Source organism: Salmo trutta, chromosome 11, assembly GCF_901001165.1.
Source record: "Salmo trutta chromosome 11, fSalTru1.1, whole genome shotgun sequence".
NCBI classification, from domain to species: Eukaryota; Metazoa; Chordata; class Actinopteri; order Salmoniformes; family Salmonidae; genus Salmo; species Salmo trutta.
Window position 1 is genome coordinate 199,285 of NC_042967.1, and position 25,179 is coordinate 224,463.

At 40.4% G+C, this 25,179-nt stretch overlaps 1 protein-coding gene across 2 annotated transcripts; it reads right to left on the reverse strand.

Moving 5' to 3' along the window:
- Nucleotides 1-1,419: 1,419 nt before the first annotated feature.
- LOC115202048 (uncharacterized protein C4orf54-like) lies at nucleotides 1,420-25,179 on the reverse strand. 2 transcript variants are annotated; one of them, XR_003879886.1, is made up of 3 exons: nucleotides 20,179-25,179; nucleotides 19,944-19,981; nucleotides 1,420-4,323 (listed from the first exon to the last, which is right to left on the reverse strand). XR_003879886.1 is itself a non-coding variant. In XM_029765901.1 (2 exons), the coding sequence occupies exon 1, from the start codon at nucleotides 24,834-24,836 to the stop codon at nucleotides 20,199-20,201; it is 4,638 nt and encodes a 1,545-aa protein (XP_029621761.1). In that variant the 5' UTR covers nucleotides 24,837-25,179; the 3' UTR covers nucleotides 1,420-4,323; nucleotides 20,179-20,198. The 2 variants fall into 2 exon arrangements, 1 of the variants encoding a protein (XP_029621761.1); XM_029765901.1 differs by lacking the exon at nucleotides 19,944-19,981.

The window sequence follows — 25,179 nt, forward strand, 5'->3', positions numbered from 1 at the left end:
GGACATACAATGAACAGACTTAAAGGTAATGACATGTTAATGACAGTGTTACACATTTCTGTTGTAGTCAGCTAGACAAGAACATCTAACATTTCAAAATGAAATACACATATTTACACAGTGCCTTCATAAAGTATTTATAACCCTTGACTTATGGTATCAGTTGTGTTACAGCCGGAATTCAACATGTATTAAATAAATAAAGAATTCTCACACATCTACACACGATACCACATAATGACAAAGTGATAACATGTTTTTCGAAATGTTTGCTAACTTATTGAAAATTAAATACAGAAATGTCTCATTCACATAAGTATTCACACCCCTGAGTAAATACTTTGTAGAAGCCCTTTTGGCAGTGATTACAGCTGTGAGTCTTTCTATTTAAGTCTCTAAGAGCTTTCCATATCTGGATTGTGCAACATTTTCCCATTATTCTTACAAAAATTATTCAAGCTCTGTCAAATTGGTTGTTAAGCATTGCTAGACAACCATTTTGAGGTCTTTGCCATAGATTTTCAGGTAGATTTAAGTCAAAACGTAACTCGGCTACTCAGGAACATTCACTGTTTTCTTGGTAAGCAACTCCAGCGTAGATTTGGCTTTATATTTTAGGTTATTGTCCTGCTGAAAGGTGAATTCATCTGCCAGTGTCTGGTGGAAAGCAGATTGAACCTCTAGGATTTTGCCTGTGCTTAGCTCAGTTCCGTTTCTTTTTTTATCCTGAAAAACTCCCCAGTCCTTAACAATTACAAGCATACCCATAACATGATGCAGCCACCACTATGCTTGAAAATATGGAAAGTGGTACTTAGTAATGTGTTGTATTGGATTTGCCCCAAACATAGCACTTTGTATTCAGGACAAAAAGGTCATTGCTTTGCCACATTTTTTGCAGTATTACTTTAGTGCCTTGTTGGAATATTTTGTACTGGCTTCCTTCTTTTCACTCTGTCAATCAGGTTAGTACTGTGGAGTAACTACAATGTTGTTAATCTATCTTCAGTTTTCTACTATCACAGCCATTCAACTCTGTAACTGTTTTAAAGTCACCATTGGCCTCATGGTGAAATCCCTGAGTGGTTTCCTTCCTTAGACGCTACAGAGTTAGGAAGGAAGGACGCCTGTATCTTTGTAGTGACTTAGTGTATTGATACACCATCCAAAGTGTAATTAATAACTTCACCACGCTCAAAGGGATATTCAATGTCTGCTTTTTTTTTACCCATCTACCAATAGGTGCCCTTCTTTGAGAGGCATTGAAAAAACTCCATGGTCTGTGTTTGAAATTCACTGCTCGACTGAGGGACCTTACAGATAATTGTATGCGTGGGGTACAGAGAGGATGTAGTCATTCAAAAAATCATGTTAAACACTATTATTGCACACAGAGAGCCATGTAATTGACAATAATAAAAAATAATAACATTTCTAAAAACATAATTCCACTTTGACATTATGGGGTATTGTGTGTGACACAAAACCTCAAATTAATCAATTTTAATTGCAGGCTGTAACACAACAAACATTTTGGAAAAGTCAATACTTTCTGAAGGCACTGTAAGTAGTGTGAATGTACTGTTCAGTAGAATGTGCTACTTTGTGTCAGGATTCAATTAGACTTCATTCTAGTATTCAACAATTCATCAGGATAATGCGTAACAAATTTCCTTTTGAAGGACAAGAAACATCATCAACCAATGTTCAACTGTTAGAGTATGCACTGCTATTGGTTAGTAAATAAAATCATTTATCTAGCCTTCCAAGTGCACTAATGTGCCCAACAGCAATTACACACCCTTAAGAAGGAAATTCAGTTTACATACCACAGTATATGAACCATTTCATAAAAACCAACAACACAAGGAATTATATGTAAAATAAAAATACAAATAAATTGTCTTCTCTGGTTTGACATTTTGAAAGGTATCATGTTTGACGTTTGAATCCAAATGTTTGCATGACAAAGGTGAAATACCGCAATTTAATCCACCCTTTTGTAACAGGTGAATATTTTTCAAAATGTTATAGATCCATGGCCCAGTGGCTTGTACTGTGACTATACTTTCTTCCACAGTGGAATCAACTCACAGGGTACTTTTTTATACAGTATGTTGTCACAGACAGAAAACTAAAATATATTTTTCAGGTTCATAGACTGACCAGCAGCTGAAAATACCTTTAATGCATTTTCTAATGTGTAAAACAAGAAAAACAGCAACCTACAGTATGCACATTCAAACACGGAACTTAAAAAAAACTGAAGAAAGCACCATTGCTCTAAGCGTGAGTGTCTATTGTTGCACTGCAAAATTGTTCAAAAGGAAAGAAAGAGATTAGTATATTTTTTTAAAGTTTAAAGTCAATTTCATGTTAGCTCATTCATCCCTGGGTGTGAGCTGAAATTGTTTTAATAAATGTAAAAGTCCACATCCCAATTTGTTTTAATAATGAGCAATTTTCAATGAATTAATTTGATTTCAAATCATAATCTGAAATGACTGAATTGAAATTTGAATTCACCCCAACCCTGGTCCTGATTGAATGTGAATATAAGCATTTTTTACAATTGGCATTCAGAATTATTCTGAAAGTATTCAGAATGGGCATGAATTAGCAGTATCCACTATTTTTTAAATAATTGCCATTTAAGAAAAGGATCAAAGGGAAAGACAATTCCTTTCCCGTTCCTGTTTACAAGTAGGCAACCACCCAAAACATTGTGAAATCATAAATAAAAAAATACTTATGTATGAATGAATGATCGACTGATGCATTTCTAATTTATCTGAGTTCTTCTGTATTCTACCTCTTACCTCTTTAATGCTGAAGTAGCACGCTAGCCTGTTGTCTGTTCACATAATGCATAATACCTCACAATTACTAAACACATACAGTACATACACACACAGGCATTGTCCTTTTACACGTGAGTGTAAAAGTTAGCCAAAACCTATAGAGGAGGTTATCCCATAAAATGTCTCAACTATAGCTGGCTCCCCTAAGCCTACAGTAAAGCTACTTGGGAAACGTTTGCCCCAAATATACTATATAGCCAACCTCTGACTCTAAACAACCACTAAATATGTGGCAGGTCCCAGGGCTCCAGCTTTTCTCAGCAACACACTTCGTGTGTTTCTCTTAAGTCTATCATCATATTATTTGCATACAAGGAGAGTGCCATACAAATGTCATATAAAAGCACATCAAATCATACAATCCAATAACTGTGTGGCTATTAGATGCAAAATGAGGAAACAAGCTTTGATTTGGGAATTCTAAATTCCAACAGAACAAAGTGTACAAATCAATATCAAATATTTCAATGCCCTTGGACACGGGAAAAATGGGTCACCTTTTAACACAAATGCTACCTGATTCAAAGTATCAGAGAGCGAAAGGGATCTTTTTACTGCTTCTCCAGGTCACCAAAGAGCCAAGAGAAAAAGGAAACGCCTCAGTTTAGAGAATAAAAAAAATCCCTCATTAAAAATAATTCCTGGATTGGATGTTCAATCTATATGATGCATTGAATTGGAGTTAACCCCCCTGCAAATGCAAATGTTTTCCAATGTATGGTGTAACAGGGTCTATTGTACGTCTACTGATTAAATATTTTTGTTGGGACAGTCACACTCGCACACACACACACACAAGTGTGTGACTTTTATGGGCCTTCTATTCTGCTTTTCTGAATTACAGGTTTACTGGACTCGAGTGAATCCTAACTTCCACTTAAATTGAAATGTTTACTTATTCTCCCATTAATCATAGCAGCTTGTACATTGAATGCTACTGTATGATGAATGATACTGTATGCTGCAATCTAATTTTTTCAACAATAACTGAGAAACTAACATTACTTGTTCTGAATTCAAAACAGACGTTTGCTTCGCAGGATGGGAAACGTGCTGAATTCAATGTTTGTAGATCCAATAAAGTGTCTAAAATGTTGAATCTTAATTGGAAAATAGTCTACATTATTTCCTTTTGAATCACAATATTGCAGTGCCTGAATCCAATTGCTTTTGAACAAAAGGAATGGTCTGTAATCTAAATACAGATCTGAAAGCAGTTTTACAAAGCAATTAGCTACCTTACAAACAAGCAGTAGGCATGAAGCATAGCTTTACAGATACAGACGTGCTGCAAAGACCACCGGCAGGATAGAGTTGGATGGGGCGGTGATGGTGGCAGGTGGTTGGGCTTGGAAACATTGTGGGTTCAGGTGGAATTTGGTGGACTGGGTGCGAAGAAGGGTGTGAGAAGATTACCATGAAACATCTACTTATCACAGGACAGGCTCCTCAAGAAGCACTCCTGTGTAGAAAAACAAGAAAGGATGGTGGTCAGGACACATGCAATAAAACTTAATCATGATAAGGGTTCATTTGAAAAGGCTTGAATTTGTTTTTGTTTTCTTGGCGATCCTCACCCCCAATATTTTGACCACATCCACTTTTGCAACAATGGTGCAGTAAATTAAACACTCACATTAACTATTATACCTGTGTGATACTAATTACTCAATAAATTGTGTTCACAGGCTAATTCAGTGCCTTGTGATTAGAGTGTCTTCCCTGACATTGGAAGGTTGGGGGTTCAATCCCGGTGAGTCATAGCAAAGACTCTAAAAATGGGACCCGATGCTTGGCACTCGGCATTAAGGAGATGGATTGGGGGTGAGGCCCGGTGATATACTGGCATCCTGTCCAGGTGTACACCAAGCTACCTCACGCTACAAAAACAGGAGATAGGCTCCTGTCCTATGGGCTTTTCTGGCTTGGACAAGGTTCATTATTTAATTGTATTGATAAAGAGACAGGACACCACTATGTTAGCTTTAGGGACACCCTTTATGAAGATAAAACCGGATATGTAACACAGAGCATTGTGCGTGCTGTAGTACAGGGGTTCCCAACCAGGGGTACTAGTAACCGAAAAAGGTTTGGATCCACTGCTGTAGTACATCATGCCACAGCAATAACATCGTACTAGCATGCTGTTATTTAAGTGATAATGCCCTCAAAGCCAGTGTTTGGAGGATATATTGGCACGGGTGTTGTTAGGCCCGAGACAGTCTTTGTGGGAATTATCACTTTTAAACAACGGGTTACCAACATATTTAAATAATGATTTACATATTTTCATTTAAAAAGTTATTTTGATTAATTTAATTCATACTATTTCATCCTTCCACAAGATACTGTGCCGACACATATCTAGGGTTGCTTCCCAAGCGGGCTGGTCGTTTTTCTCTCAGTTCGGTTGCCAGAGACACGACCCAGTCGTTCGTTCTAAACGTTCTATTGCCATACTGGCTGGCAACGTTCTTATTCCTTGTTGCTAGCTAGCCAACTACAGCTGACTTACAGTCATGTCAAACAGTGTGGCCAGAATAACAACAAGGTAGCTGCATTTGCATTTGTTTAAGCTGTTTTCTAGTGACATTTAGTTGGATATGGACATAACAATGAGCTTATGATGCACGATTTCACCTGGCATAAAAAAATGTGCTCTCTCGTCAGGACACTGTTCAGAGGAGCTGAAAAGACGAAAAGACTGCAAACTAGCAACACTTCATTTCGTTTTACCTGTTTTCTATTGACTGTTCTTTGTATATATCCATAAAAATGATGCTGATTCCTGATTTCGACTGGCTGAGAAAAGCTGCCTGCCTGTCTGTCTCATCACGACTCCCGACACGTGCATTACCATGGGACAGCTGGAGATCCAATTTGAATTTTGAAATAATGTTGCAAATGTCAGAGAGACAGTTTTATACAAATTTGTTCTTAACTGACTTGCCTAGTTAAAAAAAGGTGAAATAAAAAATAAAAGATGGAAGAGGCATTTTAACGTCATAGATTTAGCTGGTGGTAACTTGTGGAATAGACACTGGCTGGAATGTGGTTTTAACCAATCTGCATTCAGGATTAGACCCACGTGTTGTTTGGAAGTTATTTAGTAGTTGCCTTCTGATAGCAAGTTCAGCAACTTCTGTCATTCATTATCAATAGCCATTTAACTTCATGACTATGCAATTACAAAGCAACTACTACATTAACTTATAAGATAACACAACGTTATTACTTGAGTAATTACATCATTATTAAATAGGTCTAACATTTCATATAAAGTGTTACCCTTTAATTCACAGCCCCATCATTGCGAAAGTGGACATGGTCAAAATATTGGGTGTGAGGTTCAGTGTGGTGTTATTATACAGCAATAAGAGCAACTTAATGTAAAGTGGGACCCTTAAAAGATACAGTGAAACGTAGTAAAAGTATGTAACCCCTTTACGTAAGAGCTGGAGGTCAGCACCGCTCCACTTCCTCCTCCACTTTTAGGAGAGAGGGGCGACCTATAAAAAGTTTAACCTGCTGCAGCCTCGCTCACCAATCTGCCCCCCCCCTTCCAGCATCTGATCTCTCCCAGCAGCTGTCCTCCTGCATCAGCACAACAAATACTTTACATTGCCTGACCTTTTCTCTCCCGTCGCTATCCCAGCCGTGTCCAATGCTTCCACTCAACCCCATCTGACTCCCTAGCCATTGACCCAGTTGACATGTATCCCTCATGCAATTGTCTCAATACACCGACACATTTGTGTGTGTGTGTGTGTGTGTGTGTGTGTGTGTGTGTGTGTGTGTGTGTGTGTGTGTGTGTGTGTGTGTGTGTGTGTGTGTGTGTGTGAAAGAGAGGATGAGGACAAGAAGGGGGAGGGGAGGGTGCATAGAGTTGAAGAACAAGGAATTGATTTTAAGTTTCAATATATCCACAAACGTCAATACACAAAGGACAGTGCCAATTGAAATCTCACTTCACATATGTGATCAATTTAGTATTGAGGAACCCAAATTTTTGTATATTTCCCCCACGAAAATGTAATTAAGTTAAATGTAGACGTAAGTGATAAAATTGTGTGAAATACATTTTCAACATTTAAGCTGTATTTTGTCACAATAACCAGGTTTCCATCCAACATTTTTATGCACGTAAAGTACATGCCGGATAATGATGGAAACAGCAAATTTGTCATAAACTTTCCAAATGTCAACAAAACAAAATACACTAGACAAGGTTGGATCTTTTTGTGTCTGTAAAATTAATTAGGCTACCAATGGCAGTGAAAACACTCTTATGTGCAAATATTGATATAATAACTATCATATTGAAGTAAACTTGGAGTCACACGATGACATGTTGTGTGGTCCTCCGACTACGATTCGGGGAACGTTTATTAGGCTACAGATGATTCACAGGGTGGTGAAAGTGCAAGGTGATGATCTTGATGCTCCTTTCCAATAAATATCGAGGATCTTATTCGACCAGTTCTCTGCTGCCAATGACTGGAACGAATTGCAAAAATCACTGAAGCTGGAGACGTATATCTCCCTCTCTCTTTAAGCATCTGCTGTCAGAGCAGCTTACCGATCTCTGTACCTGTACATAGCCCATCTGTAAATAGCACACCCAACTACCTCATCCCCATATTGTTGTTTATCTTCTTGCTCTTTTGCACCCCAGTATCTCTACTTGCACATCATCATCTGCACATCTATCACTCCAGTGTTAATGCTAAATTGTAAATATTTCGCCTCTATGGCCTATTTATTGCCTTACCTCCCTAATCTTCTACATTTGCACACACTGTACATTTTTCCATTGTGTTATTGACTGTACGTTTGTTTATGTGTTGTTGTTTTTGTCGCACTGCTTTGCTTTATCTTGGCAAGGTCGGAGTTGTAAATGAGAACTTGTTCTCAACTGGCCTACCTGGTTAAATAAAGGTGAAATAAAATAAAAATAAAAATTATTCTGGTGACATGATGATTGATGCTTGGCTGCTGTTTGACAAATTAAAATAATCTCACTCTTTTCATTACAGACAGAATCTCAAAACGCTTGTTAAGCAAAATAAACAAGTAATTTAAAAAGAAATATAGGCTACAACAGTAGCTAGATCAAGTCTGTTTGAGTGCTTCTTGAAGCCTTCAGAAGATGGACAGCTGCAGTCATGAGAGGATCTGATGATCTGGGGACCGGAGATGGTCGCAGGGCGTCTCAGCCTTTTGCAGCTTTTCTTTACTGGGACTCTGTGATGAGCTCCCCACAGAGTACAGCCCACTCCTTACTTCAGAAGTACCCCCTAAGCAATGAAAAAGCTGGCCCCCTGTCAACTCTGCATGCATAGCCTCCTCTTGGGTCACCATTGTTGAAAAACAACCCAAAGGTGTCGTTCTAATGAAAACATTAGCTAGCTTATTGGCCTTGCTGATTTTCATCAAGTTACAGGCAGGATTCCAATTCATGATATCAAGACTTGATCTGCACGCTTTTAGCTGTTGAAAAATAAAGTTTGTAAAAAGTATTTACATAAAAACAATTAAATATGTACAGAATTTACATGAGCTCTTTGCCTAGGCTGCCACTAGGCGCCATGGCAATTATAAAACTCTGATGTTATACAGTTCATTTGGGCAAGGCATGTGGCTGGATTCTGTAAATAACATAAGACCACTTTCGATAAACATTGGAGTGTGACTTTCATTAGTGGATTAATTGATAAAGATGACTTTATAAAATAAATAATTTGAATTAAATATTATTTGCGCCAAATACAACTGGTGTAGACTTTACCGTTAAATTGCAAGATCGCAATTTCAAGATTTCAATTTCAAGTTGCAAGATCGAATCCCCGGGCTGAAAAGGTAAAAATATGTTGTTCTGCCCCTGAACAAGACAGTTAACCCACTGTTCCTAGGCCGTCATTGAAAATAAGAATTTGTTCTTAACTGACTTGCCTAGTTAAATAAAGGTTAAAAAAATATGCTTTCTTATGAGCCCTTCTCAATGATGCACATTTTAAAAATAATTATACAAATTGAATTAAAATACTAACACGAGGACTACAGTAAAATACTTAAGAATGGAGCTATATATAGGGAGTACCAGTACCAGATCAATGTGCAGAGGTACGAGGTATTTGAGGTAGATATGTACATGAAGGCAGGATAAAGCGACTAGGCCTCAGAATAGATAATAATGAGAGTAAAATAAAGAACAGATTAGCAGCAGCAAATGATGAGTGTAAAAGTGCGTGTGTAATGTGTATGTATGTTTGTGTTGTGTTATGTGTGTGTGTGTGTGCGTAGTGTATATGAATGTGTGTTTGTGTTGTGTTGTGTGTGTGCGTAGTGTATATAAATGTGTGTTTGTGTTGTGTTATGTGTGTGCGTAGTGTATATGAATGTGTGTTTGTGTTGTGTTATGTGTGTGTGCGTAGTGTATATGAATGTGTGTTTGTGTTGTGTTATGTGTGTGCGTAGTGTATATGAATGTGTGTTTGTGTTGTGTTATGTGTGTGTGTGTGTGCATAGTGTATATGAATGTGTGTTTGTGTTGTGTTATGTGTGTGTGTGTGCATAGTGTATATGAATGTGTGTTTGTGTTGTGTTATGTGTGTGTGCGTAGTGTGTATGAATGTGTGTTTGTGTTGTGTTATGTGTGCGTGCGTAGTGTATATGAATGTGTGTTTGTGTTGTGTTATGTGTGTGCGTAGTGTATATGAATGTGTGTTTGTGTTGTGTTATGTGTGTGCGTAGTGTATATGAATGTGTGTTTGTGTTGTGTTATGTGTGTGCGTAGTGTATATGAATGTGTGTTTGTGTTGTGTTATGTGTGTGTGCGTAGTGTATATGAATGTGTGTTTGTGTTGTGTTATGTGTGTGCGTAGTGTATATGAATGTGTGTTTGTGTTGTGTTATGTGTGTGTGTGTGCGTAGTGTATATGAATGTGTGTTTGTGTTGTGTTATGTGTGTGTGCGTGCGTAGTGAATATGAATGTGTGTTTGTGTTGTGTTATGTGTGTGTGTAGTGTATATGAATGTGTGTGGGCTTTGTGTGGGAGTGTCAAATTAGTGAGTGTGCGTCGGGTCAGTGCAAGATAGAGTCAGTGGAGATAGTTCGGGTACCATTCATTGACTATTTATCAATCTGGCTATTCATATACTTACTATTAAATAAATACTATTCAGATAATGAGCTATAATGTATGCTTAAAATATTTGGGAAATTAGATTATTTTATACGAATACAATTGCTCAGAGAAAGAAATTTGTTTAACAAGTAATTTTTTTCTCAAAAAGGAAGGGGTCAAAATGATTGACACCCCTGTTTTCAATAGCTTTTCAGGATAACCGCACTGAAAATGTGTTTTTGCCAGAGCTACAGACGGCTATATACAGGACTACTGTGAGAAACATTTTTTTTTTTAAATAGGGGGTGCTGCAGCACCCTCAGCACCCCTACTGTGGTTCCTGTGTCTTAGGGTTATTGTATTGCTGGAAGATCCACTTTCAGATCCAGTTTCAGCCTCCTGGCAGAGGCAACCAGGTTTTTGGCTAAAATGTCCTGGTACTGGGTAAAATGCATGATGACATTGACCTTAACAAGTGCCCCAGAACTAGTGGAAGCAAAATAGCCCCATAACATCAAAGTACCACCACCATATTTTACAGTAGGTATGTGTTCTTTTCTGCTCATGCATTTTGATGCCAAACCCATCACTAGCATGCATGGCCAAAGATATTTATTTCCATGTCATCCAACAAATGTCAACGGCCTGGGGCCTCATTTATCAAAGATGCGTGCTCACAAAAAATACTCTAAATCAAATTAAATCAAATCGAATTGTATCAAATTGTATTAGTCACATGCGCTGAATACAACAGGTATTACAACCTTACAGTGAAATTCTTACTTACAAGCCCATAACCAACAATGCAGTTTAAAAAATACAAATAATAAGAAATAAAAGGAACAAGTAATTAAAGAGCAGCAGTAAAATAACAATAGCGAGACTATATACAGGGGGTACCGGTACAAAGTCAATGTGCGGGGGCACCGGTTAGTCGAGGTAATTGAGGTAATATGTACATGTAGGTAGAGTTATTAAAGTGACTATGCATAGATAATAACAGAGTAGCAGCGGTGTAAAAGAGGGGGTGGGGCAATGCAAATGGTCAGGGGTAGCCATTTGATTAGATGTTCAGGAGTCTTATGGCTTGGGGGTAGAAGCTGCTTAGAAGCCTCTTGGACCTAGACTTGGCGCTCCGATACCGCTTGCCGTGCGGTAGCAGAGAGAACAGTCTATGACTAGGTTGGCTGGAGTCTTTGACAATTTTTAGGGCTTTCCTCTGACACCGCCTGGTATAGAAGTCCTTGATGGCAGGAAGCTTGGCCCCAGTGATGTACTGGGCCGTACGCACTACACTCTGTAGTGCCTTGCGGTTGGAGGCCGAGCAGTTTCCATACCAGGCAGTGATGCAACCAGTCAGGATGCTCTCGATGGTGCAGCTGTAAAACCTTTTGAGGATCTGAGGATCCATGCCAAATCTTTTCTGTCTCCTGAGGGGGAATAGGTTTTGTCGTGTCCTCTTCACGACTGTCTTGGTGTGCTTGGACCTTGCGTGCGCCTAGTATTCCCGCAAAATGTAATATGGCTCTGATTTATCAATGAAAACATGGATATATGTTGCGTGCGACAGTTTGATACATCCCAATAGAAAAAGGCTCAGTGTCATTAACCTCGCAAGGTGAGGTATTGAAAACAGGTGGTGTCAATAATTTTTACAACTATCTTTTCGAGATAAAAAGTATTACTTGTTAAACAAAATCTTGTTCTCTGAGAAATTGTATTAGTATAAAATAATATAATTGTAACATTTTTTGGAGTATACAATATTTTAATTATTTATTTTATACAGTCAATTTTGCTCATATTTATCAAGGGTGTCAATAATTTCGGGCCACCACTGGACATACAATGTGCTATCCTGTATGATTATTTATCAGTTCAGTTTCTGTTGAAACAGTTGAAACTACATGTAACTTAATTGAGTTACACAATACATTTTTTTATACTTGATTGGACATGAAGAGCGAAAATGCTAATATGATATTATTGACTTAACTTGAATTTGGGCCACAAATGCAAAAAAGTTAGCATTTGAAACAGTGATCAGGTAAACAAAACCAAAGCATGGTGGTCATACCTTGTCCATAGACTGCTTACATGGTAAGGAGACCAATATGTCATTTTGTAATTTGGGTGAACTATTCCTTTAGGAATCTCTGTTATCACTCATTACCATCAACGAGTCGGAACTAAGGCCCTGTATCTAACGGTACAGACATTGGCCTTTATTCACAATGTGTCTCAGAGTAGGAGTGCTGATCTAGGATCAGGTCCTCCCAGTCAATATAATTTTTAAACATTATGATCTGAATTAGAAACTGATTGTACATCAGCACTCCTACTCTGAGATGCTTTCTGAATACTTTACCTCGAAAGTATAGGGCAAACTGAAAACATCACACAGAAATACAATTTTTCTTTCTTTAGAATTCACTAAAACAAGCAACATCAAGTAGGCCTACCAATTGTGTATAATTATTTAAAGTACCAGAAAGTATTGTTACCACATAATCTTCTAGTAAACACTAGGAAACTACTGGAAATACTACCGTAAAGTACAGTCTGTGACTGATTACTTAGAAGCACTGATAAACTATAATACCAGATAACTCATTTGGGGCCCGAATCAGACTTACTGTAGGAAATGTACGCCTTCCCTAAGCACACCATTCCTACGCACTTCTTAGTAGTTGGTATTCAGACTTACCCTATGTAGGTGCGTAACAGGCTTTGCATGCGTGGTTCCCCTGCGCTTGCTGAATTCAACCGCTGAAAACCCTCCCACTTGGTGGCCACCAGATTTTCTCGTGGAGTATTCATTCAGTATTATTATTATACCTTTATTTCAACAAGGAACACAGACTGAGACCAAGGTCTCTTTTACAGCTGGGCCCTGCGTATACATGTTTACACATAAAGTTTAGGTACAATGATTCAAAAACTAAACAAGACAAACAAAACGATCACAGATAACACAAAAAAATACAGCAGCAGATTACATTTACACATAGGTTATTACCCTAACAGCACAAGAACTTGATTTACCCGAAACAGTTACAAGCAATACAAAAATAAAAATCCTCCAATAAATATTTAAAATGGGCAAGGGGGACAAGAGTCTCAAGTTTAAGTTTAGTCTGCAGGCTCTTCCATAGGCAAGGAGCATAACAGGAAAAGGCAGCCATACCCAACTCTGGAAATCGCATGGGCTTCAAGTGTAATCCATGCTTGAGACCTGGTTTTAGGAATTATAATTCTAAGATTGATGAGTGATGAGAAATAAGAAGGTAGTTTATTCAGAAGTGCTTAATAGACAAACACGAGTGCATGTTGTTCTCGTCTCACGGACGACGAAGTCCAACCCACATGTTGATATAAAACACAGTGGTGAGTTCTGAACCTGTAATAAACCTAAGTGCGCAATGATAAGTAGCATACAGCGATTTCATAATCTATAACAGACATAAAAGTAGCTTGCACAATTTGTCTTCTATTTGTAGAGGACAAACATGTCCTGTTTTTATAGGGGAAGCCTAGCTTGATTTTTTGCCGTTTACAAAGTTCATCAATATGCATTTTAAAAGATAGTTTATCATCCAACCATATCCCTAAGTATTTATATGCAGAGACCTGATTAATTCGAGAACCATCTAAGCTCGTAAGTGCAAGTGTATTTTCAACCAACTTTTGGAACCTATAGGGTTTTCAGTACATTTATCTAAAGCCATCCCTTTAAATTTGGTGTGCCTTTAATTTGAATTTTCTCCACAGACTATACTACAATATATGGAGAAAACGGTTCAGAATATTAGGGATCCCGTGTGACACAGCAGTCTAAGGCACTAGTCAAGGATCATATCACCACCACCCTAGACCCACTTCAGTTTGCATACCGCCCCAACAGGTCCACAGATGACGCAATCGCCATCACACTGCACACTGCCCTATCCCATCTGGACAAAAATAATCCCTATGTAATGCTGTTCATTGACTACAGCTCAGCATTCAACACCGTAGTACCATCCAAGCTCATCATCAAGCTGGAGGCCCTGGGTCTCAACCCCACCGTGTAACTGGGTCCTGACTTTCTGACGGGCCGCCCTCAGGTGATGAAGGTAGAAAATAACATTTCCACTTTGCTGACCCTCAACATTGGGGCCCCACAAGAGTGTGCTCAGTTCTCTCCTGTACTCCCTGTTCACCCACAACTGTGTGGCCATGCACACCTCCAACTCAATCATCAAGTTTGCAGACGACACAACAGTAGTGGGCTTGATCACCAACAACGACGAGACAGCCTACAGGGAGGAGGTGAGGGCACTCGGAGTGGGGTGTCAGGAAAACAACCTCTCACTCAACGTCAACAAAACAAAGGAGATGATCGTGGACTTCAGGAAACAGCAGAGGGAGCACTCCCCTATTCACATCGAAGGGACAGTAGTGGAGAAGGTGGAAAGTTTTAAGTTCCTGGGCATACACATCACAGATGTACTGAAATGGTCCACCCACACAGACAGTGTGGTGAAGAAGGCGCAACAGCGCCTCTTCAACCTCAGGAGGCTGAAGAAAGTTGGCTTGTCACCCAAAACCCTGACAAACTTTTACAGATGCACAATCGAGAGCATCCTGTCAGGCAGTATCACAGCCTGGCATGGCAACTGCACCGCCCTCAATCGCAAGGCTCTCCAGAGGGTGGTGCAGTCTGCACAACGCATCACCGGGGGCAAACTACCTGCCCTCCAGGACACATACATCATCCGATGTCACAGGAAGGCCAAAAAGATCATCAAGGACAACCACCTGAGCCACTGCCTGTTCACCCCGCTACTATCCAGAAGGTGAGGTCAGTACAGGTGCATCAAAGCTGGGACAGAGAGACTGAAAAACAGCTTTTATCTCAAGGCCATCAGACTGTTTAACAGCAATCACTGACTCAGAGGCTGCTGCCTACATTGAGACCCAATCACTGGACACTTTAAATAATGACACTTTAATAGTGTTTACATATCTTACATTACTCATATCACATGTATATACTTTATTTTATACCATCTACTGCACCGTGCCTATGCCGCTCGGCCATCGCTCATCCATATATTTATATGTACATATTCTCATTCACCTCTTAAGATATGTGTGTATTAGGTAGTTGTTGGGGAATTGGTAGATTACTTGTTAGATATTACTGCACTGTCGGAACTAGAAGCACAAGCATTTCGCTACACTCGCATTAACATCTGCTAACCATGTGTATGTGACCAATAAAATTTGATTTGATCTAAGTGCTAGAGGTGTCACTACAGACCCTGGTTCAATTCCAGGCTGTATCACCACTGGCCGTGAAAGGGAGTCCCATAGGGTGGCGCAGCATCGCCGGTTTGGCCGGGGTAGGCCATCATTGTAAATATGAATTTGTTCTTAACTGACTTTCCTAGTTAAATAAAGGTTAAATACATTTTTCAATCAATGAAAGAAAGCCATGTAGGCCTAAATACATGCATATTCGTCTATTTTTCTGCACCAATTGGTAGATTTAAAAATACTCTGATCTTGTATATTATATATTTAGCGTTAGGAAAGTATTCATGAATAATAATAAAAGACAGGTTTGGAAAGCCTTTACGCACTAAATATATTGGTGAATCAAAATTACAGTGGTTTGATTCAAAGTGTACAATAGGGGTTGAACACTAGTCCTATAAATCTACCCTGATAATACCCACTAATCATGGAACTGTGATGACAACGGTCCAGTGGTCTTCCCTGTAGCTCAGTTGGTAGAGCATGGTGTTTGCAACACCAGGGTTGTGGGTTCGTTTCCCATGGGGGGCCAGTACAAAAAAAAAAAAAAATATGTATGAAATGTAATGTATGCATTCACTACTGTAAGTCGCTCTGGATAAGAGCGTCTTCTAAATGACTAAAATGTAATGAACTGTGCACCAGGTTACAAGTTTAAACTGCTACATATGTGAGCTACAAGTCCCAATTTACTGCACATCTTGTAATACATTAGACTAATATGAGCCACTATTGCTAGTGATCCTCAGGAACAACCACACAAATGTGACAGAGGAAAGAAAGGTAAACTAAGTATGTAATGGAATGATGCAAAATGTAAGGAAATGAGCACTCAAGTGACAGTTATAGAAATACAGTATGTGGGTATAACTGATGGTGGCTACCGAAAATGGCTAATTGTTTAGCCTGATACCGTTTTTGTTAAATACAGTAAAAAGCCCAGGGATATTTATTTTACCTTTATTTAACTAGGCAAGTCAGTTAAGAACAAATTCTTATTTTCAATGACGGCCTAGGAACAGTGGGTTAACGGCCTTGTTCAGGGGCAGAACGACAGATTTTTACATTGTCAGCTCAGGGATTCGAATTTGCAAACTTTCGGTTACTAGTCCAACGCTCTAACCACTAGGCTACCCTGCCACCCCAATATAATTAAAACATACTAAAAATCATAAATCAACTCGGTAGGTTTGCCCCTTTAATGTAATTTGCGCATGGCTACAGAAGCCTATAGCTTAGGTCTCCAAATGTCATCCTTGCATGTAATAAGCCCAGCACTTCATAAACTTCACTGTGGAAAAGTTGAAATGTTGATATGCTTCAGTTAGCTGCCATATCACTGGTTTTACATTTGTCTCCAGCGATCCTAAGGTAAAATAGATCCAAAACAATTGACATTTCCTCACCTGTCTGTGTCTTATTTCAATAAACAAACTCGATAACTTGAAAGGCCTGATTGGAGACAGCAACGTAAAATTAAAATAAAATTCAGGGGACTTATATCATAAGAAAAGTGTAAAAAAGGTTAATAACATCATCATTCATCACAAGGGAACAAGATGCTTATTGTGCCAAGTCAATCTGGTCTCATCATTCATTATACTAATTCATAATATCTAACATTCCTCATTCATCTTAAAGTTCCAAGTAGATGGGAGGAGGTGAGGGGGACGTGGCACTTTTAATAATAATGCAATAATGGAGCATTAATTAAATTCTTTATGAAAGGCTTTATGAAAATTGTCGCAAACCCACTTACACATTTTTTAAATTACAATTTAAATTAAAAAAATTAAGTTAAAAACTGCAATCTGAACATGTTACGAATTCCAATTCGTACAATATGTTACAAATTTGTAAGTGCTTAAGATTTCGTTCAATCTCTTTAACCCACTTGGTGGTAATTGTAAATTGCTTATGAATTTTCTTCATTTCACAACATAAATCTCAAACCAAATCTTAACCATTATTTCTCAGGTGGTGGATTTTTTTTTTTACAAATCTCATAGGGCCTGATTCCGACCCGAGTTAAGTGAGCATAAATGTACCGTAGTCCCGTTTTTATGCACTTTTCTCTCTATGCATATTCTGACCTTGAATTTAAGCATGAGAATAGAATGCTATTCACCTGCTATTCGCTCGGGTGAAGATCTAAGAAATGAAGGTGTGGCGGAGGTGTGTCTACAGATACATCGTATTTTGACCTTGATTTAATTCTCTCATAATTCCACCACCATTACGCGCACGGAAACCGTGAATAAGGTCGAGCGAACCTGATGGTTCCAAGTGGAAAAAACATTTACTAGCTTTTTTCCAATAGAAATAACAGCATTCTCCATGCACTGTAATTTACAACTTCATATAGCTTGGTAAATGAGTAATCCGTTTGAATAAGGAAATTGTAAATATAAATTACACTTGTTTTAGATCTATTTTAACTTATAATCGCTGGAGACAAATGTGACACAAACTGAAGCATATCAACATATCAACTTTCTCACAGAAAAGTTTATGAAATGCTGGACCATTACGCAGAATTGAAATTGTACAGCCTTTTAACTTGCAGGGATGGGCACTCTTGAATGTCTGAATTATAGGCTACCTTGACGTTCTCTGCTTCCTATTTCTATCATGTTAAATATTTAGCCACTGTCAGTATCAACTATCAGTAGGCCTAATAACCACACATATTTAACTGCCAATTTACTGTTAGCTCCCTTCAGTTGGTAAAGCCTACATTATCATTCATTGAATTATATTGTTTCGTTTATCTTCATTTGCTTCCGCTCTAAACGCCACGGCGGGGTGGATCATTAGTCACAGTTCATAATGTAAAAAAAAGACATGTTGGCTAATTAAAATACTACGGAGTGGAGCACAGACCAAGCCGTAACAGTTTGAACCCGACGCAATGCGCAATACTTGTGTCACGTGTGCTCCCTCTCCGGCCTCTAGGTCACCAGGCCGCTCGTTATATGGCGCACACCTGTCACCATCGTTACGCGCAGCTCCGCGTCATCAGACTTACCTGGACTCCATCACTTCCCTGATTACATTCCCTATATATGCCACTCCCTTTGGTTCCTTCCCCAGGCGTCATTGTTTCTGTTTCATGTCTGTGTGCTGTTAGTGTTTCTTGTTTTGTATTATTTTCCGTGTATTTTATTAAAACACTCACTCCCTGAACTTGCTTCCCGACTCTCAGCGCACTCGTTACAACTTGGCCGTGTCATTACACAGTTCCATGGTTCGTGCAAGCAATAGCCTACTATTGTACACTATTCTCCCTATTATAATTCTATGTACACTAATATTCCAACATTATCATGGGTTGAAAAACTGAATGTGGCAATTTTTTAAATTAAAGCTGCAATATGTAACTTTTTGGGCAACCTGACCAAATTCACATAAAAATGTGTGTTATTGATCTGTCATTCTCATTGAAAGCAAGTCTAAGAAGTGGTCTATGTGTGCTATTTCTTATGCTTCCAGTTCATAAGTTTGGTTTTTGCGTCTTTTACTTTCGGTTTTGTACACCAGTTTCAAAGAGCTGAAAATACAATATTTTTGGTTATGGAAAATATATTTTACAGTGGTTTAGATGGTACAATGATTCTCTACACTATGTCACATAAACTTAAATTAGCCTAACTATTAGAATTTTAGCAACCAGGAACTGCAACTTGGTCTCAGAGCATTTCATATGATATGTAATGTATGGTATTAATTTGTGGATGTCCATCACCCATTCCATATGATATGTTGCAAATTACAATTCGTATTATATGTTACGAATTGCAAAACATACAATATGTTACAAATTTGCACAACGGGTTAAGTTTGGGGTTAGGGGAAGAGTTAGCTAAAAGGGTTATTAATGTTAGGGGTTAAGTGAAGGGTTAGATCAAAGGGTTAAGGTTAGGTTTAGGGGAAGTGTTAGCTAACATGCTAAGTAGTTGCAAAGTAGCTAAACATTAGTAAGTAGTTGAAAATATGCTAATTAGCTACAATTCTAAAGTTGTCCTTTGGGTTGCTAAACATTCGAGTTATACGCCCACCCATTCACCTCGACCAACAACGCTACTTTAGTTTTTGCCTAAACTAACCATCTATCTTACGCAACTATACCAAACGTAACATATCATACTAAATGGAGTGTCTCGGATTTACATACAGAATAATACGAAATGCTCTGAGAAGTTGGAAAATGGCAGAGCATCTTCAATCAAACCATCGTTTTCTTTATTTTGTGAGTAAAGAATCTCCAAGCCTGTTTTTTATGATTCATAAATACTTTCCTAAATCTAAATAATCTAAAGATCAGAGTATTTTTTTAATCTACCAATTGGTGCTGAAACGGAGACTAAATACATATAGCCTATTTAGATGGCGTTCTTTCATTGATCCCTAATATTCTGAACCCGTAATCTCTAGATATTCTATTGAGTGTCGACAAAATCCTAACTAAAAGGAACACCATATTTAAAGGGTTGAATTACATTTATTCAGCATGCGCAAGGGAACCACACCTGCAAAGCGCGTTACGATAAGGTAAGTCTGAATACCAACTACTGAGAAGTACGTAGGAAAGGGGTGCGTAAGAAAGGCTTAATTTCCTAAATCGGAATCAGGGCCATACAGAGACAATACTCACCTGCTGTTTATGCCGTCAAAAAGTGGATTTTAAAGGGGCTGTAGATTGTAAACAAAGACACTATGTAAACATTTTAATGGCATGCTTGGTGGTATTCCAGTACAGATTGGGGTCTTTGCATGTTGTCAATATAATATATGTATACAAGTAATTTAAGGTTGTATTCCAGCCACAGACTGTACAGCTTAGAAGTGGTACAAGCATGAGTGAGAAGTAAACACTCAAGGTGACTCACTGTGTATATTCCCTTAGTGGTTACCGATGCTCCACCACAAAGCTCATGGTCGTCCCATCGAAGAAGGGTGGTGCAATGATTCTCGGGCGCTGCTGCGACGGGATGCTGATGACCGGTGGTTTCCCTTCTGACAAGGCCGCACTCCCCCGGGTGGTGACGTGGTGGCCCACGGTGACGGGCACTGACGCTGGCACTGACCCTCCAGTAGCACTGTAGTAGGGGCTCTCTGCCCCCGTCATGTTACCCTCCTGTCCCCCCCCACGCACCAGGGTGTATTGCCCGTGAGCCGTATCCCCGCTCTCGTCCTCCAATTGGGATGCCACGTTGGATGCGACCTGGGGTGTCATCACCGTCTGTGCAGGAAGCATGGGTGAGAGGAACCCCGGGTAGATCATGTAGGTGGGTGCGTACAGCCCCCCCGTGTTCAGCGCCAGGGGGGACACGGACATGGGGGTCACTGGCTGCAGCTGTGGCATAGGTATAGGCATGGGCACATCCACATACTGGCCCGTCTCAGGGTCGAAGAGACGCCGGGTGACTGGCTCACTCGGAGTGTCCACCAGGTAGTACTGTCCAGTGGTGGGATCAAAGAGCATCTTCCTCTGGGTAAGCTGGAAGGGGTCTCCCTCCGAAGGGGTTGTGGGGAAGGGGGCAATGGACGGGGAGAAGCAGAACACCTGCGGCTGGGGGGCTCCTTGCTTGACCACTGGTAGAGAGTGGTGGTAGATGGTGGCGGTAGTGGGGGTGGTGGGGGTATCCGGGGGCCGCGTCTCCATGACAACAGGGGACCGTTTGAGGGACTGGATAGAATTATGCTCGGATCTCTTGGTGTCGGTGATGCCAGGTTGACTGGCAGCAGGGCTGTTTGGGAATACCTGCTCTTGAACGGGCAGTTTCACTTGACCGACATACCTGCCTTCTACAGGTATTGTTAAGTAGTTTTCAGAGTCTGGGTTGCCAGATTTGATGGGCTGTGGTGGTGTCTCTGTGGTGGGGCTGCTTTTGAACCTTCCCCTGTCCACCAGGGCTCGTTTTGGGGGGGATATTTTCAATGACAGTGGAGCTTTCGGGGTCTTAGTGCTAATGCTTTTCACCATAGAGGTTGCATGTGATGGAGAACAGGGTTGTGGCCCATTCCTACTAGCAGAGCTGCTGCTACTGACAGCTGTCTTAATGCTGTTCCCCAAATGAAACACGCTTTTGTTACTAAACATTTTACTTTGTTGTGACTGGGTTTTAAATGTGTCCTTTGTGAATGGGACATGGATTATTCTTAGACAACCTTTCTCTTCTTGAATGTTGCATGTTTCTGGCAACCTGTCTGTGTTTGTCTCTGTAATAAGCCTCTCTCTGCCACCTGCTGAACCTATCTCCTCCGGGCCACCATGCTCCTCTTTAGCAATGAGTGACAGAACATGACTGTCTGTAATAGGCCAGGGAGCCTGGCTCTTGCGCTTCCATTCATTTCTGTCAAAAACATAAAGCTGTTCCATTGTTTTAACGGCCGCCTTTAGTTTCTCTAACGCCCCCTGTTTTGGTATTTTCGACTCCGGTTTGCGTTCACCTGCCTCGACCATTTTTTCCTGCTTCTGTTTAGCCTCGGACTGATCTGTGTTGGGGTGTTTAGAGAAGCCAATTGGAGGTCTGCCCGTCGCCCTGTGCAGCGACGTGGGTTCATTTTTGGCACAGTCTGGAGATGGTTTGGGGGATGACCTATCGTTCTCAATTTGTCTCTGCTTTGGAGCCTCGGTTACAAGCACAACTTGTTTAGTACTGCTATTTGTATTTACAGACTGACATTTTATTACAATTGAAGAGGGAGGCGATTTTTTACCGGGTTGTTTCTTAGAAGCTTTATCATCGCGTAACGAGGCAGTTGCAGGGGCGACTGCGCCTTTACTCTCGCTGTTATCCACTGAGACTAAACTATATGAACTCTTGACCAATTTACGTACGTCTCTTACCTGATGAATTGGCGTCTGAAACTTGCCCTTATTGTCTCTTATATCCCTAACCGTAAAGTGTGGCACTCTGTCTGGCGCTGGCAGCACCTGGCATTTGGAGTCACCTGCTGACTTTATTGGATCACTTATATTAGGGGTTAACAAGTTGTCAATTGTTAGCGGATTGCATTTGTTTTCTTTTACGCTCCTCAGGCGTATTTTTATCTCGGGTGCCTTTGACCCTTTCACGATTCCTGCATTGTTGTCAGGTCTAAACTTTCTCTCCCGGTCCCCTTGTTGCTCTTTTTGCGCACCGAGTAAAGTACTGTCTGACATCTGTTCTTTCAATTCCGTATCTTTAGGGAGACGCTGGGAACTTGGAACAAACAAGTGTGACAATTTAGTTAGCTTGCTACTTACAGCTCTGGTGTCTAACTCCCTTTCCCCCGTGTTATCTGTTGTGGAGTGTGTCCCATCTAAAACGGTACGAATTTCATGTTCATCTCGGGGCTCTGGCTCACCATCCCGCCATGATTTGAATGCGCTGTTTTGGCTATGGCTCAGGGATCCTCTTGTGTGCTCGCATGCATCCTTTTGAGAATCTAGTCGTGCCTCATTTATGGGCTGAAGTGTTCTAGTGCTTGCTAGTGTTCTTGTACGCTCTTCCTTGGGGTTACAAGAATTAGGTCTACTGTCCACAGCCCCTTGTTCATCAGAAGAATTGCTTGTGTATCCCGAACCCGATTCTGAGGATTGACTATGCACGCCTCTCTCTGTATCCCTCTCTCTTATCCCATCTTGATCCTTGCATTGAAAGCATGGGGAGTGCGTGGGATGCGTGTCCCGTATCTCCCCCCTCTCCATCTTGCGCTCCTGTTCAAATTGCATTTTTTTGGAAATGACATTTTTTAAGAGACTTGATGCGAAACTTGCCTTCTTATGTGTGCCTTCCATGCAATCACCCGCGTCACTGTGTTGGTAGCTCACTTCATTCCCTGGCTTGGCTGGCAAGGTGCCGGTAACTTCATCCATGGAACGTGCTCCTGACGCATTTTCTGAATATTTGTGAGACTTTCCGGGTTCAGGTGAACCCGCTTCAACATTACAGCGAAAATTCAATGTCTTTGTCAAAGTGATAACCTCACTGCCTGGTTCAAATGGGCCTGCAATCTCTACGTTTTGGGTAGAGGAAGATGCATGTTGTGGACTAGATATTTTTGTATTCAAAGAAAACATCTTGGTTTGGGGTCCTTTCTTATTGCTTATGGCAATACCATGTATACTCTTATAGTCTGCGTTCTTGCTCATTTCAAAAGTTGCAGTTGCACTCTTATGGGCGATTAGATTTTGCTCTCTGCCATGTGACATATTACCATATTTAAGGTCAACGAAAGCTGACCACTTGTTTAAGCCAAGCCCATTTTCTGACATTGAAGACTCACTTGAAGTGCTCAAATTTATAGCATCGAAATAGGGACATGCTAAACTCCTAAATGATTTGGCGGTTAAATTACGCACTTCTTTATCAGCGTCGTCCAGTTCACTTATCGAACTTGACGCACCGCTGGAATATTCGTTAACATCTTTCCCTCTTAATTTAGTTGCAAAGTGTTGACGTCCCGGGGCTGGGATAAAATATTGGGATCTATCGCACAAGGCTTCCGCTCTGGCGTCAGTGCTTGTAAAAAAGAAGTGACTCCTGTCTCCCACGTGCTTGGTATTATAACAAATGTTTTCATTCTCAATGATATTGTTAGAGTCGTTTATCGCTCTTGATGACGTCTTGATTGACAGGTGAATTTGCCCCGCCGAATTCCCACTACTGTTTTGGTTTTTACAAACGCTTTCATCTGAGCTGGGGCATTTGTCAGAGTCACAAAACTCACTCTCAGTGCTGACAACTGCACAACCAGAAACACGTTGGTGTACATTACATTGCGCCTTGCTGCTTTTTACTTTCACCTGGCTCCTACCATCCACTAGGCCTATCAAAGTTTCCTCCGTTGTTTCATCGCTTTCAAAAGAGGCATAATCCACAAATGAATAAACCATATCGTCCTCAATATCCCAACAGGTTCCCCGTCCAAAATCGTAATCGACATCATGGTCAAGCTCTGTCAGTTGGATTTCGTGCGTTGTAATGTAGTGCGATTCGTCTATCACCGTATCAGGAGCACAATGGTCTGAAAATACTACGCTCTCACCGTCGTCCGATTCGGTTTTACTGTTCAAATACATGTCTGTGTATTGTAACTCCTCACAATCGCTGGGGACATTATAATCACGAGGCACAATTTCGCTCTGGGGTTCTGTCGTATTGTCATTCTCCAAGTCCACATTGCTGTTAAATTCTGTCAAATACGTGTCCATGGGGTGATCTTCCGAGACAGGCCTATCTGCCCACCTGTCCTTCGATGGTTCCTCATAGATTTGATCCACATTGTCATCAATCTCGCGAACCCCTGGGCTCCTCTCTCCGGACGTATCACTGTTGCATTTGAAAACTGCAAGCTGGTTACCGTCACCGGTAAAAGTCACTTTAACCGTTTTTGTGCCCTCTGAATTCATATCAAGTAAATCATCCAAATCAACATAATTGGATTCGTCACTTTTTGCCTTAGGGTTGCACTGGTTTTTGTCTTCATTTCCAGGGAGCAGCTTTCTATAAGGTCCGGTGTCGTCTCGGTAAGTGAGAGTTTTCTCAACTGCTTCCATTTGTGCGGTTTCTTAACGCCAGAAATGCTCTTTGTTAGCGACGTTATCCTGACACAGGACGGAAAACTGCGCGAGGGAGAGACTGGAATGAGGGAGGGAGAGTTAGAGGGGGTCAGTCTAGTCGCCCTCGGAATCCCCAGTTGTATATTCCGCCGTCCGTAATCAGCGCATGGAGTTGTTGCTCTTCACGGCTTCTCTCGACGACAGTTGTCTGTATAACGCTCGAGCAACATTTCGGATGACATGTCAGCTACATTGGCAAAGGCAGGGGTCAAACCTTCGTCACAGAGTGCGATTTTAGGCCTACATGCTAATCTACTTGATGCTGCTCTCTTTGATAACG